The 20063-nt window shown below is 43.4% G+C and overlaps 1 protein-coding gene and 1 long non-coding RNA gene across 8 annotated transcripts in view; one reads left to right on the top strand and one right to left on the bottom strand.

Annotated features, from left to right (window-relative positions):
• The window catches only part of DMXL2 (Dmx like 2), a 103887-nt gene extending 88643 nt beyond the window's left edge, over positions 1-15244 (bottom strand). For 4 of the 7 annotated variants that reach the window (XM_083586068.1, XM_083586065.1, XM_083586067.1 and 1 more), the window contains exon 1: positions 15008-15244. In XM_083586068.1, coding sequence (XP_083442194.1) covers positions 15008-15094 — 87 coding nt within the window. In that variant the 5' untranslated portion in view covers positions 15095-15244. The remainder of the gene's footprint in view (positions 1-15007) is intronic. The other 3 variants (XM_083586069.1, XM_083586066.1, XM_083586064.1) reach the window with 1 other exon arrangement.
• A 69-nt stretch (positions 15245-15313) lies between these two features.
• Positions 15314-17644, top strand: LOC310749765. Its single transcript, XR_014541757.1, has 2 exons — positions 15314-15464; positions 17270-17644. It is a non-coding gene; the product is annotated as an uncharacterized lncRNA (long non-coding RNA).
• Positions 17645-20063: the final 2419 nt, after the last annotated feature.

A 20063-nucleotide genomic window follows, 5' to 3' on the forward strand; every position in this document is an offset into this window, starting at 1 on the left:
AGGTTGGCAGGAGCAGAAACCGAGCAAAGGGAGCTCACCCCGTCGTGGGGATTCGAACCGCCAACCTTCTGATCGGCAAGTCCTAGGCTCTGTGGTTTAACCCACAGCACCACCTGCATCCTTATTGAGGGGCATAGCCTACAGATAATGCTTGGAATTTCCAGACCCAAGCTCCAAATTTAAATACGGCCAAGTTCTAGTTTTGTGATGCCCAACACCACAATCTGAGGATCTGCAGAGTCTGAACAGCATCGCTTACAGCAGCTCTCCCTAACCTGGTGTCCTCCGGATGTTGTTGAACTCCAACTCCAATCAGCCTCCGCTAGCATGGCCAATGATTGGGTGATGCGTTTGAGGTCCCTCATCACTGATACTATGCCCAATGATATCTGGCTACAACTTACTTGCTCCTCTTTGCAGCCCCACCCCATAAATAAGCCACTGGCAAACATTTCAGGAAAAAAGCTCCCCACCCATTCATGTGCAGTCGCTCATTTGAATGTAAAGCAATGCCGCACACTGGTGTGTATGCAAAAGTCTGGCTTGTACACATCCTACTGCCTCCATTTTCTCCAGAATTCCCTGGAGCAAGCAGGCAAATGAAAATATTGGACTTTTCCATGATGTTTCAAAATGTACTGAGAGAGGAGAGAAGGTAATTTATCACCTGTGAATTAATAAAATATTCTATGGAGAGAGGAGCCCTGCTTCCATGATTCCCAAAGGTTTGCAGCTGCAAAAACAGGATGGTGAACTAGCAGGACTCTTCTTATGTATAACTTGGGTCTTATTAAACTATAGCATTGTTATTTTCAGTACATGAGAAAAGTCTGCTTCCACTGACGTTCTTCCACTACATGTTCTTTTCCAAGTTATTATGTGTGTTATCTTTAATATACCACTTACCTGCAGCGACCATATTTCTGGGTAAATCTCATTACAGTAAAGATGTTTCTAAAGAAAAGGTGATAAAAAAGAAATACCCTTTGCTACAAGCATCTAAGCGCCTGACCATCAGAACTAAACAAAGATATCCTTTCCCAGCTGCAATATCCTCTCTATGGGAAGTTCAGAGAGTAAAAAGATAAACAAAAAGAACAAAACATCTTTGGGTGTAAAGAAAAGAAGAAGAACTGTTGTATGATGAATTGCTATTTTTTTTTTTTTAAATAGCCATAGATTTTGAGCACACTGCTTCACTGATGCCTGATATTAAAACAAGATGAACAAGTAGGCTAACACACCTTTCATACTTTTATCTCTCAAGGGCACTAGCAAAGGTGTTGCTAGATAACCAGCACATCCCATCCTAATAATCATTAATCAACCTTGAAATTAAGCTCTTGCCTGGGGCACTCCATTTGAGGGGCAAAGCACCCCGCTGCTCCCCCAACAGTTAAGGAGAAGGGAGAGCAGCACACAGTAGCCATAACAATGCAATGCTGTTTCCAGCATATTGACCAAGCTTCCTCAGACTCGGCCCTCTAGATGTTTTGAGACTACAATTCCCATCATCCCTGACCACTGTCCTGTTAGCTAGGGATGATGGGAGTTGTAGTCCCAAAACATCTGGAGGGCCAAGTTTGCCTATGCCTGGTATTGATCCAGGAGAACTGTATACTAAGATAACACAACAGTTCTGCCTTTGGAGCCAACAGCCTAGAGCTCTCAAAAAGAATAAAGATTGCAGAACTACCCTGCCGGAATGTCTAGATGCACAAGGGCAACATTACCACTATTTCCACCTTGGGATGCAGAGCTCTATGGATTAAAAGCAGTGCAGCATTGTTGTTTCAGTTTATAGACCACTTACCATCTGAATCAGAGTGGTTTGCAATGGATATAAATATATGTATGTGTGACACACACACACACAGAGCACAGCACAATAAAAGCATGTCAAATAATTCACATAGCAAAATGCATACAAGTTATCCATACACCTATTATAAAAATAAGTAAAATCAGAGATCACTGCAAGGCAGTGTAATATAACATTTCAGACAGCGCAACGTACACATAATCCTTCATCCCATCTCACTCAACAACCATTTCACACAATCATTCGCCACCTGAAACACTACCAACCACTCAGGCATAAACAACTCACACTCAACAATACAGTGGTAGCTCGGGTTAAGAACTTTGCTTCAGGATGAGAACAGAAATCGTGCTCCGGCAGCACGGCGGCAGCAGGAGGCCCCATTAGCTAAAGTGGTGCTTCAGGTTAAGAACAGTTTCAGGTTAAGAACGGACCTCCGGAACGAATTAAGTACTTAACCCGAGGTACCAGTGTTCTGTTATGCGGTGCCTGCCTCTGGAGCTTCCATTGTTGGGGTGGAGACTGGGAGAGTGAATTGAGGCTCATAAGGCTTTGGCGTACCTCTGAGCGAGCGGCTCAGTGGGAGCTATCCATGGTGCTGCAGGCTCCAGCATCAACCCATCCTGCCTTGTGAGCTCCTTGCCAGGACAAAGAGAAAAATGCTTCTCACTTGTGCACAGGAAATCAAACTACAGGATCAGAATCTGTTCCACGTGCATAAAGCTATTTTACATGCCTTATTGTCCCTCTATGCACTTGGTGGCTCCTGTGCAACTTCCTTTCACTCCTCCGCTCTCATGTTTCAGTTTTTGGAAATAGCTATGGTTAGCTTGACATATGCACTGGCACAATAGGAAAAAGCCAGTTTGCAAACCTGGTTTGTAAACTATGGTTTTGTATTAACCACGGTTGGTGAAAACAAACAATGCTCACTGTGGCTATCTTTGAAAGCAAAAGGGAAATTCATATGCGACTCTCTGGTTTAACCATTGAGTTAATGCATACAGTTGATGCATAATGGTAAGGAGGGGCACGATGGTGCCAAGGTAAGAAATGCTTATCAGAGCTCCACATATTCCCTTTCAATTACAAGATGGGGGTTTGCTTTGCTAGCTTCTCTCCCCCCTTTTGTTCTTTTAAAAATTCCTCTTATCGAAGGCAAGGTTGTTTTATGTGTTCCAGCGACCCCAGGAATTTGCACCATAGAATTTTGTGAAGCTAGCATCGTAAATTTGTTTTAACGAAGGCTAACAGCCTTGCAGCCACCGCCCTGGTTTTCTGTCAGCTATATCTCCACATTTTAAAAACTTTTCAAAAAGCTTTTTAAAATGACTTTTAACCTTCAAAACCTTTTAATCTCTTAAAATCCTTTTTATTTCATTTGACCCCCCTATATTTTAAACAAGCTGAATTGCACACAGTGCGCTTTCACTGTCAACGAGAGGAGAAGGTATATCTACCAAGGTTTGCATACAGTTTTCTAGTATCTCAACAGGATCTTTTTGTGCCCTATCACATATCCTTTATCTAAGCAGAGGCAGCCAATACAGCAGCACCCTGCAGACATTGCTGGACTACAACTTCCACAATCCCTGACTACCACTATGCTGGCTGGTGCTGAGTAGAGATGGAGCCCAATAACCTCTGAAGGGCAATGCGTTAGCTACCCTTGATCTAGAGTGACCACACCTGGGACCTGGTCCATGTTGACTCATGCATTAGAAACCAATGATCAGGCTTTCTTAAAATACAAGACAAATGTTCATTTCCCGGTATCCTGAATGTCTTGAGGACTGCGGTGCAGCAAACCAGGCTTGGAAAAAAACAAAAACCCACTTGCTTAGTCCTCCATGATGACCATAAATTACCTTCAAGCAACCAGGCTTTACATAAGAAGTTAAGATTGCAAGCAAATTGCACAAGCATGCGTAGGCACAAAATCTATTAAAAATGCATGGACTAGTATTTTTTCCTGGAATTATTTGTGAGGCTGCAAAAAATTATAAACATTCAGGAACATTGGCTTTTGCTTTTAAAATCATGCTAAAAAGCACTGTACCCTGTTAATATTCAATTACGTCTTGGAGTGTTTTGGAAGGGTAGAAAGAAGGAAGAAAGCAAGGTTGAGATGGTTCCCAAAACACAGAAATGCTGAGGGGAAGCTGGGCAGAATCTCCTGCAGCAATAAGGATAGCAGCGCATGAGTTCTGTAGATTTAAAGCCCTGACAAAAGCAAGGAGCATGAAGCAAGCTTAAGTACCACCCACACACAGAGTCTGCTCTGCTTTAGTCACTCTGCTACCTGCAAGAGAAAACTAGATGGGAGTTCGCAAGCTGCCAGAGGAGCTGGAATGACTTGCAGGATTCTCAAAATGTAAGAAAAACTGCACTTCTTTTTGCCAGAGCTTGCATTAAGATGAAGCCTGTTGGCCCGATCCAAGGCAGTGACAAAGATCTAGTAGATTCAGTAGCCAGACCAAGATAAGCACAGGCAGAGAGAGAATCTTTCAATAAATAAAAGGGCTGAGAAGTGTTGCATCTTAAATAGCTCACAGGCATGTAATTTTCCACTTGCCAGAAGCAGGTAAGAACTGCCTTCAGGTAAGCTCCACAGTGACAAATCAGTCTGTGCTCTAGGAGCCAAGCTATGCACGTGAAGCACTACTAATGGCTGCATGTCCATCTTGAAAAAAACTGAAAGTGCCCAGCCAGTGTTTCTTAATTTATTTTTTGTTTATTTCATTTATAAAATTTCTATCCTGCCCTTCCTCTCAAAGGAGCACAGTGTTCTGAGAATCTATAAAGGCAAAGGTAAAGGGACCCTTGACCATTAGGTCCAGTTGTGGCTGACTCTGGGGTTGCGGCGCTCATCTCGCTTTATTGGCTGAGGGAGCCGGTGTACAGCTTCCAGGTCATGTAGCCAGCATGACTAAGCCACTTCTGGCAAACCAGAGCAGCGCACAGAAACTCCATTTACCTTCCTGCCGGAGCGGTACCTATTTATCTACTTGCACTTTGACGTGCTTTCGAACTGCTAGGTTGGCAGGAGCAGGGACCAAGCAACGGGAGCTCACCCCGTCGTGGGGATTTGAACTGCCAACCTTCTAATCGGCAAGTCCTAGGCTCTATGGTTTAACCCACAGCGCCACCCGCGTCCCTCTGAGAATCTATAGTCTCCTTGTAAATATGCCCATAAGAGTGGCTAGCCTGCAGAAATGCTTACCAGTCTGTGAAGGCTCACATAGGAGGGACTGAGAGTTATATCCCTCTTTCAGCAGCCCTCTGAGTATATTATGCTGGACATGGAGGCAGGGGCTTGCCTCTTCTACCAGCACACTTGTTTTGTATGCTGGGCATGGAGGGGGCTTGCCTCTTCTGCCAGCACACTTTGTTTCTATGTAGGGCACAGAGGAGAGAAAGAATCATCCCATTCCTTCTCCACCAGCTGATTCACTTGCTGATATGCAGCTTCTGGTCGTACTTCTGCTTCGACTATGGCTAGTAGGTTAGTGCTGAAATATGACGCAGCTCTATGGACAAATTTAACGGTGGCTGGTTTCCAAGCCTGCCTATCTTATTTAAAGACTAATAGCCAACCTTTTGATCAAATGATACTCAATAAAAGAGTTCAAAAATTCAATACGCAGCACACCGTGCCAATGGAAAGGGAACTCTTCCTAGCTCTCTGGCACTTCTGCCACTGTTATTCTACGCGGTGACTTCAAAATACCCTTGATCTCCCCAATCCATCTCCAAAAGCAAAACAAATATGCTGCCAGGAAAAACTGGGCATTAACTAAGTGACTTATCCAGGGGGTCTCCTCTGTTTGGATCCAGATTTTCCCAGGTTCACCCTCTTGTCAAAAATAAGAAAATACTGCAAGCCATGTCTGCAACCTCCAGCCCACAAAATACCCTCCCCGCTTTATCCTTTCCTTTACAGGGGTGGGGGAGAGTGTTTGGAAAGGTTATGTTAGCAGCAATATCATCCTGCCATGCGCTGCAGTGCATCGAGACAGAGAAAGGTAGACCTTGGGAACTGGGGCTTTCTCAAGAGGTACAGTTGCCTACCCCTCTCCCCATGTGAAGTAAGAGAAAGGTGGGGAGGACCCTCTGTAGGTTCGACAAGGGAAGGAAACTCTGGGGAACTTCTTTGGCTTCAATATCCATCCAGTGTCTTAACAAGCTCATAGGTACTTGGAGGTAACCTTTTCGAAACCATGGAGGTTTATGTTTGGGTCCTGCTAGGGTGAACATTCATGACATATCAAGATGGTGCATCACAAATTAATGGAGCTTCTTCTTCCACAGGTTTGGATTTGGATTTGATATCCCGCTTTATCACTACCCTAAGGAGTCTCAAAGCAGCTATCATTCTCCTTTCTCTTCCTCCCCCACAACAAACACTCTGTGAGGTGAGTGGGACTGGGAGACTTCAAAGAAGTATGACTAGCCCAAGGTCACCCAGCAGCTGCATGTGTAGGAGTGGAGACACAAACCCGGTTCACCAGATTACGAGTCTACCGCTCTTAACCACTACACCACACTGGCTCTCATGTGGAATACTTCTCTTGGTGGTGGGTAGCTAAAGGACATTCAGGGGTGTGGGTCATATTAAAGCCTCTCCCTAGGGTCTTTTTTAATATTCCTGGCCAGGAGTAAGGAGAGAAGCTGCATAGAAATGGAAGCCCACCACCAAACTTGGATAAACTGTGCATCCTGGACTCCTCCGCATTATGGGAACGATCCAGGTACAGGGTGCTTCAACCCCACTGATATCAAATAAATACAAACACAAACCTAAGTGTTTAAGATCCACTGAGTCCAGCAATGTCACTGTGCTTTTCAACCATCATTTTCACAGCAGCATACAATGTACATTGCTAGCTTAAGTTATCAACTAAAACTTCTGAAAAGAATTATTAATTCAGAACTGTGTAGCAAGATTACCTTCCCAAATGTCCAATGTAAGAAGACCATTTCAGTCTGCTTACGAAATGCTATGTAAATCAGAGCTCAATGAGGAAGTGAGTTCCATAGGTCCAGGGCAACTGTGGAAAAGGTTGTGTTATATCTGGTATTCACAGAAGTTGACTCTTGTAAGAGAGCTTCTTAGATTACCTCAAATCTAGAAAGGGTTCGTGTCGGTGGAGTTACACCCCAATGCTATAAAGCTGATTTTTAAAGATACTTGTAACTGAGTATTTGGTGTGACTGGACATTACAAAGCACGGATTAAGTGGATTTGGGACACTTCCAGTAGAACTTCCACCTGCGACTGTAGCAAAGTGCTAAACCAGTCTGCAGTAGTTAGAAATTTTTAAGAACACGAAGTTATTTACCAAACTAACTACAGTGGTACCGCAGGTTAAGAACTTAATTCGTTCTGGAGGTCCATTCTTAACCTGAAACTGTTCTTAACCTGAAGTTCCACTTTAGCTAATGGGGCCTCCCGCTGCCACCGTGCCAACGCCACACGATTTCTGTTCTCATCCTGAAGCAAAGTTCTTAACCAGAGGTACTATTTCTGGGTTACCAGAGTCTGTAACCTGAAGCATCTGTAACCTGATGTACCACTGTATACATTGAATTAAGCAAAATCTATAGAATTCTGGAACATGAAAGTATACAAAATAGGGACAACTTAACAGCATGTTCTTTTTTATCCTGCATAACAGAACACTGCATTATTAAATTACACCAGCAACAGCATCATTTATGTTGGTTCATTATTCAAGAACACCCTGACTAACCAATTTCTAATGCAATGCACAATTGCACTTTCCAATTGTCTTTCCTTGCTATTAAATCACTTTCTTCAGACAGTTTTCAGCACTGGAGCTGTCCAAAAAGAAATGTGTTTTTACAGAGGTAGCTGATGGTTGGCACAGGTCTGCCAAAAGTAATGCTAATTTAAAGGATTCATCTATCGCCCGTCCCCGTCCCAACTTATATTCGGGATATAAATTTTAAAATAGGAAATCCATGATAGAAATATATTAGAAAGGGAGAACATTTAACAACACTTACAAAATTGTTGTGATCTGCCCTGAGATCTATGGCTGAAAGGAGCTATACAAACTTAATAAATTTAAAAATAAAAAATCAAGCTATATTATCAATTAAATAAACAGCATTAAGCATGTGACATCTATAAAAATTCTATACCTCTCAACTACTGTTATGAGACTAGGAATATCCTCTAACTCACACAATATCCTTCAGTGTTAATCACAGTTTCATTATTTCTACACTAACATTAACTATGTTTGGCCAGGGTTTGAAGCTGGTTTTGCAAAACCATGTTAAAAGTAGCCACAATTTGCATTAATGTCAGAGCAGATGTAATGCCATGCTATCTACAGTATAACACAGAAAAAGGAAGAGGGTGAATTGTTCAAGAGGGAAAAGAGGATGGGCCACACAAGTCTGTAAGACACTTCCAGTTTCACCACAATTAAAAGCTTAGAAAACAGTATGTCTGAACAGGAACACAAAGGCTAATGAAAGCCTGAAATGAGCCAGCTTGCTTTCAGTGGTTGCAGATACATCATCATATTGTTCCTATATAAAACATATCCAAACCTATTAACATATAAAAAAGCAAATTAATACATTTTTAAGGCCAAAGCGGCAAAAGGCCCTCTAAAATTCACAATACAGAAAGAGAAGGCAACATAACAACAGTAAGTAGCTACATCAACTATTAAAAGTGTTGGACAGTGATTTTTTAAAAAAAAGTTGCTGCAAGCCAAATTTGCCTGGTAGGAGCATTCCATATTGGGGTGCCTTAAAGCCACAGGTGACGCTGTGGGTTAAACCACAGAGCCTAGGACTTGCCAATCAGAAGGTCGGCGGTTCGAATCCCCGCAACGGGGTGAGCTCCTGTTGCTCGGTCCCTGCTCCTGCCAACCTAGCAGTTCAAAAGCACGTCAAAGTGCAAGTAGATAAATAGGTATCACTCCGACGGAAAGGTAAACGGCGTTTCCGTGCGCTGCTCTGGTTTGCCAGAAGCGGCTTAGTCATGCTGGCTACATGACCCGGAAGCTGTACACCGGCTCCCTTGGCCAATAAAGCGAGATGGGAGCCGCAACCCCAGAGTCGGCCACGACTGGACCTAATGGTCAGGGGTACCTTTACCTTTACAGCCAAACATATTGTAGCACTAGCTATGATACATTGCATTTCACGATCCCATACTCTCCCCCGTTCTGCCCTGCCCACTCTTCCAACCTTCTCCTCAATCTTTATCCACCTGATTAGTTTTTGACTGGCTCATCTTCAGACAAAGGTGTTGTGGCTGTCCTAATTTAGCTGTCCTGATATCCTAGCAGGGTATGGGGAGCCCTGGACCTGGAAGCTGAGTACTAAAGAACTCAGGAGACCAGAGTTCTACAGTCTGTGAATGATTTCCAATAAATTAAACTGTCTGCAGTACCGGGACACTTCAGTCTGTGAGTGACACCTTGTTGGCAAAGACTGCGTCAATGGTTTTGGAGCCTTTGGATGAAAGCTACAGAACCACCTGTTGCTTATAGGTGATGAAGTTGAGTTGGCAGGAGACTGAATCATCAGATGTACTTACTGCACAACCACTCCTATATCTTGCTATGTAATGCCAGGCAGGCTTATGTTACCTGCCCATAATAAACAGTGGAAAATCCAGAAGCACAGTTAATGTAAATCCAGTAATTTAATAACCTTATGAGCTTTGTAATCCACACATTAGCAATATTACATATTTTAGTGGTCATTTGTTTTGCACTATTTCCCATGCAAGTGTTTGTTCTGCCAAATTCCACAAGGACAGGGATGGGCCATAGCTCATAGAGTGCATGTGTTGCATGCAACAGGTCTCAAGTTCAGTCCCTAAGCACTTCCAAGCAGAGTTAAGAAAGACACCCACTTGAAACCCTGCCAGTCAGTGTAGACTATACTGAGCATGATGGTCCAATGGTCTGACTCAGTAAAAGGCAGCTTCCTTTGTCAATCACTAAAAGCTCTTTATTTCCAACAGGTTCAGACGTAATAATCCTGGTCTGATAAGCTGTGCTGCATTGACCTCAGAACAAGCTTGCTCAGCTTCAGTGACACTGTCTTCGTTTCTTAAACCAGTTTCCCAATTCACATGGCACAGGAAACTGTGGTTTAAGAAACTAAGAGACCTTTGCTTAAGGCTTAAGCTGAGTGCGCCAAGGAAGGAGGGAAGCAGAGAGACAAGGTATCAGTGCAAGGGCAGACAACTCATTCACAGGTTAATAAAACTTGGTTTACCAGACTCGGGTTGTTACATGTAAACCAGGACACTGTTTTGCAAATGGCTGGCAGAAACAATATTGCAGTAGAATACATCTCAAGAGCCAAAAACAGATTCACACAGAGACACTGAAAAAGTGCAAAAAGCTTTGGTCAAAGTAACTATAGCTTCTTGTTCCTTGGCTAAAGGGACAAAACATTAAAGAAAACTGCCCTGAGTAATCCCAATGTCTGTGAGAGAGAAAATTCCTATGGTTTCACTTAGCATTAGGGTCACTGGTGTTCTAATGAAGAGGTGGGGAACCTCTGGACCTCCAGAGATTATTGGACTACAACTCCCACAATCCTTTACCATTAGCCAAGCTGGCTGGGGTTTATGAAAACTGGGAGTTCAACAACGTCAGGAGGCTCACTAGTGACTCACTATGAATCTAAACAGGAACAAAGACAATCGCAGGGATGACTAGACTATTCCCAAAACGCTCATTTCTGTCAGGTTGCACAGGACAGAGATGGTGAAAGTTAAGGACTCCCAAGTCATGCACAGTGATGGAAGGTGGAAGCTGACTTTTTTTAAAAACAGTAACTGGCACAGCTTGCACCACCAATATGATGTCCAAACAACAGATGAATGATAGGCCTGGGAAGTCTAGCCATCTTAGGATCAGTTGCAGCATGACTGTTTGATGTTTTTAATACCCTCACAAAGTAGCATCATCATTCTGCTCACGCTACTGTTTAACGGAGGAATTAATATCCCTAAACTACCAGAGATCAGCATTCTACGGTGTTCTGCTGAAGGGGATGCTTGCTACCTTTGCAAAAATCCCACCCACTCCACTGCAGAGTCAGCAAGATCGACTGTCCTCAGTGGGATAGGAGAAATTCCAGGTCCGCAGCACAGAACTTGGGGCTGCCTGCAGCTACCTTTCTCCACCTCTTTATTTGTGTGGTAGTTCCAGTAGGGACCTAGCAAGCAGATCCCCAGGCTTACTGGGGAAGACATACACAAAGAACTCGACATCAGTAAGCCGATACTGACAAAGGAAATGCCCTGCGTGGAAGAATAAAATATGGGGCAAATGTCAAAGCACCTCTCAGTAGAGATGAAGAGTTACTTAATTTGTTTCACCTTCATCCAACTGCAGCCATGAAGCACTCCGATTCCACGCTTGTTGCTCTGACCTTGCAATTCCCCTCCTAAAATCCCTTCCAGGGCTTCCTGTCCACTCCCTGATTCTGTGCAATCTTCCTCATCTTTAACCACCCCCCTTGCAGGACACTCCTTATCTATCTTCACTTATTTCCCAACACATCCCTTCCAGTGACCTTTGCCCACACAGCTCTACCTGAAATGATTTCTTCTTGCTGCCCTTTTAGGATGGAACCACCACCGTTGTGTGATCACCTTTCTTACTTCCTTTAAACGTCACCTCAAAACAGTAACGTACTGAGAACTTTCCCAGGAGTCCCTTTACCTAATTTACCTAATTGTAACTCCAGGTTCTTTGTAAAGCATCATGTATATAGATGGGGCTGCACAGATAAATAATAATAATGAAGCCAGCAGAATTACTTTCAATAGCAGGATAGAGGAGACTGGGGCAGGTAAACATAGATATTACGAAAAGGTGAGGGTTGGTGCATTTGTTTTGTCTGGTTTAATAGGGAAGAGAGACAGGGATTGTGATAAAAGGGGGCAATTCCTTAATTATAAAGATCTCTATTTGCTGCAATCATTCATATGGTGACTGCCAATGTCTTGCCTCCTTTCTAATTGCTTGTAGACACAATATATAATTTAAACGCTGAGAGTCTGATAGTTCAGACCACCAGAAAACTAAGTCTCTGTGGCACGAGATAGCTTACTGCATTCAAACAATAAAGCCACTCAACAAACAATGGCTATTTTTTAAAAAAGATCATTTTTAGGAGAATCACAGCAAAGAAAGACCTTGAGGCATTGTCATTTACAACCTGGGCTGGCGTAGATTACAACACACACATCTAATACAATTATTTTACACTTTCCAATCATGATTTCAGCCCACCCCCCAGTTCCTTAAGCAGAACATACATATAAGAAAACCAGCAATGCCAAGAATGATCTATGAAATCAATCCATCTCTCCTCTCCTTCAGCCTCATGGTCTCTGGCCTGTGCTGTTAGCAAACTGGCATTAAAACAGTATCCCAAAGATCTGCAGTAAGAGTCTGTTCATTTTTATAACGATCAAAATTTGGAGAAAGCATTCAGACAAAAATGGCTACACAATATGCAGCACACATATTATTAGATGAATTCCACTGTGATGAAAGAAATACTACGGAGTATGGTTTTTATGAATGTCACAGGAGGCAGTGGCTGTGCAGTGTCCTTAGACGTCAGTAGAGCTGCATAGCAGCAGAAAAGAGAAAATACTCTGGAGTGAATACCTATACTTTCTTTTCTTGGCAGAATTGTTATTAAAAGGGCAAAACTGTGTGAAACCATTTCTGAATAGAAAGGTTTTTCAACAGGCCCCCCAAGTGTCTGAGAAATAGATGCTATAATCAGAATAATTTTGACAAAAATTACTTCAGGCTTGCATATGTCACAAAGATTAACATGCCCAGTCTCCTCTCCTCCAAATGCTAATTATTATTGTTGTTGTTGTTTTTACTGCTCAAAAACTAAAAAGCAACACTTTTTTTGCACAAGCTGTTAGGTGCAAGATCCCTCCCACTTCCAATTATTATTAGCAGAGGAAGTTATTTTCCATTCAATTGCAAAGCTCATCCACAGCTAGCCCAGGAAACATTTTTCACAAGTAAGGAGTCTTCGGCCAGCTATGTGTTGCTTGACTATAGCTCCCATAATCCTTGAACACCAGCCATGCTGGCTGGGACTGATGGGAGTTGGAGTCCAGCAACACCTGAAGGGTCACAGGTCTTCTATCCCTGATTTAAGCAGGCTTTTGCAACCACGTAACTTTTCATTACAAGATGGACCAAGGTATTTTCAGCATTATGCCATTTTCTCACTTGAAAGACTTGCATCAAGAAAATCAGACTATGCGCATTGCCTCCAGCATTCTCTCCCAGGGTACTCTGGGGGAAAGAAATGCACCCTAAATCTTTACCACTCACCACCAGTGGGACTAAGGACATTATTACATCATAAACAAACGCAAGGGAGTGAAGAGATTATGCAGCTCAGCCAGGACTGACCAACAACACTATTTATTTCCACAGGCCTTTACTTTAGAAGTTACAGCCCCTGCCTTCCCATGCCTAGACAGGCATCAACACCACTGGTAGGGAAGGAGAAGATATATTACGAACCCCCACCGTAAGACTGCCAAGTTTTCAAGAAGGCCTGTTAACAGCAGTCATGAAGCAGTTGCATGATTCAGTTGTTGATTTCTGCAGATCAACGCTCATGTAAAGGCAAGGGGGCAGGCCAGAGCAATTTAGTGACCACTGGGCAATGCTGTCATCCCCCCCAACACACACACACACCCCAACCATCCTATAATTCCCTCACCCTGTTGGGAAGCACCTGCCAGCTCCTTCACCACTATTCACCTTGCCACTAAAGCCACAAATATATAACGCTGTTTTAAAAGGGAAATAAATAGGATACACGCACACAGGTACACTATTTTAGTTAGCAAGGGCAGGTCATAGAATCCTAGAACCGTACAGGCGGAAGGGACCAACCCCCTGCAATGCAGGAACTTTCTGCCCAAATTTGGGGCAAAAAACCTATAACCCTGAAATTAAGAGTCTCATGCTCTACCAGCTGGGCAATGCATGCCTCCCTGATCCGATACACACCTTAGATAAATATATAGTATATAAATAGAGATTCGGTACTTCAGACACGTCAGAGCCGTGGTTCCCAACATGGGGCACATGCCCCATAGGAGGGCAATTTGATTTTTAAGGGGGGCAATTCCGGAGCGAGTTATTAACAGTGAACGGTCTTTTAGGCTTCCTCCACGTGAATGAGAGTTCACTTTTTGAATAATAAGAATTATATGTCACGGGGTGTGGGGGCATCAAGATTTTAGAGATGCTTAGGTGGGGCATGGCCAAAAAAAGGTTGGGAACCACTGCGTCAGAGGGAAATCCATGTTGGGTTGCATCCAGCTAAGTCAGAGTGGATATGTTAGGTGTGCATTAATTTCAGTTGGCCTATTTTGGGTTGGACTAGCCTCGAATACCATCCACAGGTATATTATACATTACAGTACAGTACAGTATAAAGATTCAAAACCTTTTGAGTCAAGGTCCAGCCACATTTTGTGGACAAATACACAGACAGCAAAACAACATAACATTACATTATATTGTAGTATATTACAGTATATTATAGTATAAAGATCCAAAACCGTTTGGGTCAAGGTCCAGCCGAATTTTGTGGACAAGTACACAGACAGCATAACATGACATAACATTATATTATGGTATATTTCAGTATATTATAATATGACATTATATTGTAGTATATTATAGTATAAAGATTCAAAGCCTTTTGGGACAAGGTCCAGCCGAAATTTGTGGACAAGTACGCAGACAGCATACCAACATGACATGACATTATATTGTAGTATATTATAGTATAAAGATTCAAAGCCTTTTGGGACAAGGTACAGCTGAATTTTGCAGACAGAAAAATAATTTTATATAGTATATACAAGCAAGCAAGCACACACACACACACACACACACACACACACGAGGGCACGGAAACCAGACCAAAAATAGCTTTTTTGTGTGTGGGGGGGAGAGAATATAAATTTTCAGTGCCCCACCCAGACCCCGAAGGCAGAAAGCCTGGCAGGGCGACGAGGGTGCCTTCTTCTGCATCTCCTTTGGGTGCCACCCTCTCTCTCCTCGCCTTCCCTCCCTTGACCCTCCGCCTCAGGACGGATCCGTCCCTCACCGTGAACGGGGTGTCCTCGACGCTGCCCACCGAGTAGCAGTTGTCTCCCGGGTTGACGGCGCCGGTGAGCACCTGGTGCAGATGCATCGCTGCTGCTGCTGCTGCGGCCTCCGGCGGCCGCCCGCCCGCCCAACCAACCGGCAGGGATTCCCTCTCCCCTCCGCGAGGGCGAGCGCGGGGATGCGCAGAGAGACCCGGATGGCTTCCGCTCCTTCCCCTCCTCCTCCTCCTCCTCCCTTCCCGCGCTGAGGGAAAAAAAAGAAGAAGGGGGAAGCTTCGCTCTCGCAAGCAGGGCGCGCGCGGGCGGCGGGCGGGCGCGCGCTCAGCGGCAGCCGCGGCGGCGGTAGGCGGGCAGGTCAAAGAGAGTGATGGGGACGGAAGCGGCGTGCGCATGCGCGGGAGGGGGAAAGATGCCGGCTGAGGGACCACCTCCGCCTGAGGGAGGGGCTCCGGACAGGTGAGTCCCGGGGGGGGGGAGGGGGGACACCCGCCAGGTAGGGAGACACGCTGTGGAAAGGGGGAAAGGGAGCCGGGTGGGTGAGATTTAGAGCAGAAAGCAGCAGCAGCAGCAGCAGCAGCAACGGCCGCCTCTTCGGCAAGCAGGAGTTTGTTCCCTGAGGGCGCCGTCACACACTCGGCGTTTAAAGCGCGACGGTGCCGCTTTAAAACAGCCGCGGCTCTTTTCCTCAAAGGGTTCTGGGAGTTGTAGTTCGTTGAGGGTGCTGGGAGTCGATAAGGAGACACACGCACATCACATTTTATTTTTTTAAAAATTATTATTATTATTATTATTTATTTATTATTATCATCAGTGCTTTTTTAGGGGGAGACGCATATCCCTAAATATTTTAATGTATATAAAAAAATAAAAAGTCCAGTAGGACCTTAGAGACCAACAAAGTTTGTTCTTGGTACAGTGGACGCTCGGGCTGCAAACGTGATCCGTGCGGGATGCACGTTCGCAACCTGCGTCTGCTCACATACGGGTTGCGATTCGGCGCTTCTGCGCATGCGCGACCGCCAAAACCCGGAAGTACAGTCGTACCTCGGGTTACATATGCTTCAGGTTACATACGCTTCAGGTTACAGACTCCGCTAACCCAGAAATAGTACCTCGGGTTAAGAACTTTGCTTCAGGATGAGAACAGAAATCGAGCGGCGACAGCACGGCAGAAGCGGGAGGCCCCATTAGCTAAAGTGGTGCTTCAGGTTAAGAACAGTTTCAAGTTAAAAATGGACTTCCGGAACGAATTAAGTATGTAACCAGAGGTACCACTGTACCAAGAACAAACTTAGTTGGTCTCTAAGGTGCTACTGGACAATTTTTAAAATATATTTCGACTGCGTCAGACCAACCCAGCTACCTACCTGAATCTAGAACCCTAAACAGTTTGTGAATCTTTGTACTTTTGTCCATTTACTGTATTTATTTTTCCAGATTTGAACTATACAATGGTGATTTTCTTGAGTCAAAGTGAGAGTACCCCTAATCATTTTTAAGGAAAAAAAGCACTGATGATTATTATTATTTTATTTTGACAAAGTAATAATAATAAATAAGAATAAGAATGTGCACCCCACCACCAGGACCATTCCATTGTAACCGTCCAACCTCCCAAAGTTTCAACACCTCTTGCGATGGTTTGATCCCTTTCCGTTTTAACAATACAAATTCTACAGTCACCTTCCATATATCCTCAAAATCATTTCTCCTGCATATTCCCTGGCACACGTTAATTTATCATTAATAGCTATATCCCACACCTCTTTATAGCATTCTTCCATTTTATATTCTGCTTGCCCCTTCCACTTCCTAGCTATCATAATGCGTGCAGCTGTCAATAAATTTGCTCACACATTTTCTTTCTTGCTTGTGGGAATGGTTGAAAAGCTTGTCTATGGTTTGGCTTTGGTAGGAAATAGTGGCAAGAGCAATGCAACAAGAGGCTGGCTTTGTGTTGTGTATTGCAGCTGATATTTCTTTCATATATATATATATATATATATATATATATATATATATGTAGGAGGGTGTTCAGTTGAGTTGGGTAACTCTTTTAACAGCCAAGTCAGTTATGTAATAGCCGTAACCAACTTTTCAAAAAAAAAAAGCATATACTGTTGGGGGAATGGATGGACAAGTGCAAACAAATAACAAACGTTGGGCACGGATGAAAACTTATATAGTAATCATCAGGCGTGGTGCCATATAACAACAACAACAACAACAACAACATAAAAATCTCCGTTTTAATATTACAGATTCAAGAAAAGGGAGAAGACACATAAGGAAAGAAAAATAACAACTCAAGAGACTTTAAACAGATCCTTTTAGACACAAACGGCGGAGATCGATCATGTTCTTGGATGTTGACAAAGGTCACAAAATCAAACCAAACAAATACAAACTTATTTCCATTTATTGTTTACAGCTACGTAAATTTTGCTATATTTTTGTAATTTTGTCAATCCTTTGTTGTTGTAAGTTGCCTTGAGTGTGGTTTAACTCAGGAATGGTGACATACAAGTAAATGTCGATGGTGTGGTGTGTTGCTGGCTCCCAGAGGGCACATTAGATTTGTAGACTACTTGAGCACTTTTGCTTTTGTGGTTAAATTAAAAGCAATTTGAAGCCTGTATGTTTTCTTTCTTTCAAGCTCTGGAATAATCCACCCCCAAGGATAATAAACATTTATGGAATTGGTTTCTGGATGGCAGTAGCTGGCTTAAGGATAAAACAAAGGTTGGGTTTGTTTACAAAGGACTTTAAAATGTTAGCTTTTAAAGGTGAAGACTAGTGACCTCCAGACTTTGAGAATGATGAATCAAGTTTAAAATTACATGGTCAAGTCAGTGTCAAGGGGAGAATTGCCTAGGTGAGAAATAACTTTGCAATCCAGTACTGTATATGCAATTTATCATAGCTTCAAAGTAAAGTTTTTGGATTTTGATTTGAGTTCTCAAAAACTTTTTTTTAAAAAATAAGCAGCTAAAGTTCCTGTAGTCTAGGAATATCTTTCCAGCATGTCATCAGGAAAGGGATTTTTTGGGAATAGTGATGTTAATTTTCCTAATACTTTGTTAATGAGTTTCTTCCTCTGAAGTCTATGGGAATTTTGTCATATGCTGCCTGCCTTAAAATCAGACATCATGAGTGGTGGGATTATGAACCTTTAATAAATAAAGTAAATGAAAGGAAAGAAATGAAAGGAAGGCGGTCCAGCGCTGAGGGCCTTCTGGCAGTTCCCTCCCTGCAAGAAGTGAGGTTACAGGCAACCAGGCAGAGGCATAGCTGTCAACTTCTCCCTTTTCTTGCGAGGAATCCTATTCGAAATAAGGGAATTTCCCTTTAAAAAAGGGAAACGTTGACAGCTATGGGCAGAGGGCCTTCTTGGTAGTGGCGCCCACCCTGTGGAACGCCCTCCCACTAGATGACAAGGAAATGAACAACTATCTGATTTTTAGAAGACATCTGAAGGCAGCCCTCTTTAGGGAAGTTTTTAATGTTTAATGTTTCATTGTGTTTTTAATATCCTGTTGGAAGCTGCCCAGAGTGGCTGGGGAGACCCAGCCAGATGGGCGGGGTATAAGTAATTATTGATTGATTGATTGATTGATTGATTGATTTGATTGATAAGCCTTTGTCAGCAAAAGTTAGGAATGATTACAGCCAGCTCAGAAAACAAAGCACCATAATGCTGCTCCTCTAAATACAGTGACACATGTGGACAGATATACATTTACATACATTTACAGTATGTTTAAATAGTGTATTAAATACAGAATGTGGTTAACCTTCACTACAGACCTGGGAGAGGGCATTCTCTGTGGCAGCTGCTAAGTTGTGGAATTCCTTCTCTGCAAAGGTGTGTTTTGCTTTTCCATTTAAAAGCTCTCAGGGAATTCTGAAAACAGACCTCTTTACTCAGGCCTTTGACCCCTGAGACATATGTTTTCAGGGCCTATCTGATTTCTGTGGCCACAATCTCTTTTAACTGTTTTTAATTATGAAGTGGTAATTGTTGTAACCCTGCAACCTGCTGGTGAAGGTTGTGCAATATTAATAATATCATGGAGTAAAGAAATGCCCAAGGTGATTGAAAAGAAAGCAATAAAATAAAGACATCATCCAACAAGACACAGGAGAAAAAACAGGAACTCGTGCTGCCCACTGAAATGAGCTAAATTAAATCAGACCAATATTAAAGCACTTAAATTATTTTTTCCCTTTTCTTTTTTTAAAGTTGGCTATCCTGCCTGTGGATAGGGGACGCAGGTGGCGCTGTGGGTTAAACCACAGAGCCTAGGACTTGCCGATCAGAAGATCGGCGGTTCAAATCCCTGTGACGGGGTGAGCCCCCGTTGCTCGGTCCCAGCTCCTGCCAACCTAGCAGTTCAAAAGCATGTCAAAGTGCAAGTAGATAAATAGGTACCGCTCCGGTGGGAAGGTAAACAGCGTTTCCGTGTACTGCTCTGCTTCGCCAGAAGCAGCTTAGTCATGCTGGCCACATGACCCGGAAGCGGTACGCCGGCTCCCTCGGCCAATAAAGCGAGATGAGCGCCGCAACCCCAGAGTCGGTCACGACTGGATCTAATGGTCAGGGGTCCCTTTACCTTTACCTTATCCTGCCTGTAGCCAATAGAGTGGGCTGGTGAGCATCCCACACAAAGCATATGGCTCTATAGCTCCACAGATAATGTGCTCTACTGGTCCAAGCCTTGAAGCTAATGAGTTGAGAACTCATTTAAGATCAGAGAGCATAAGAAGAGCCTGTTGCATCAGGCCAATGTCCCTTTTTAGTCCAGCATCCTGTTCTCTCTCTCAGTGGCCAACCAGATGCCTGTGGGAAGCCTGTAAGAAGGACCTGAGCATAACATTGCTCTCCCTTTCTGGCAAGTTCCAGCAACTGGTATTGAGAAGTTTTACTGCCAACAGTGCAGACAACGGATAGCCAGCCATGATGGCTAGTGGCCATGGAGAGCCTTACCCTCAGTCAGTTTTTGTCTAATCCTCTTTTAAAGCCATCAAAGAGACGGGGACAAAGAGAGAGCTAAG

Source organism: Podarcis filfolensis (genome assembly GCF_964270895.1).
Source record: "Podarcis filfolensis genome assembly, chromosome: 14".
Taxonomy (NCBI): domain Eukaryota; kingdom Metazoa; phylum Chordata; class Lepidosauria; order Squamata; family Lacertidae; genus Podarcis; species Podarcis filfolensis.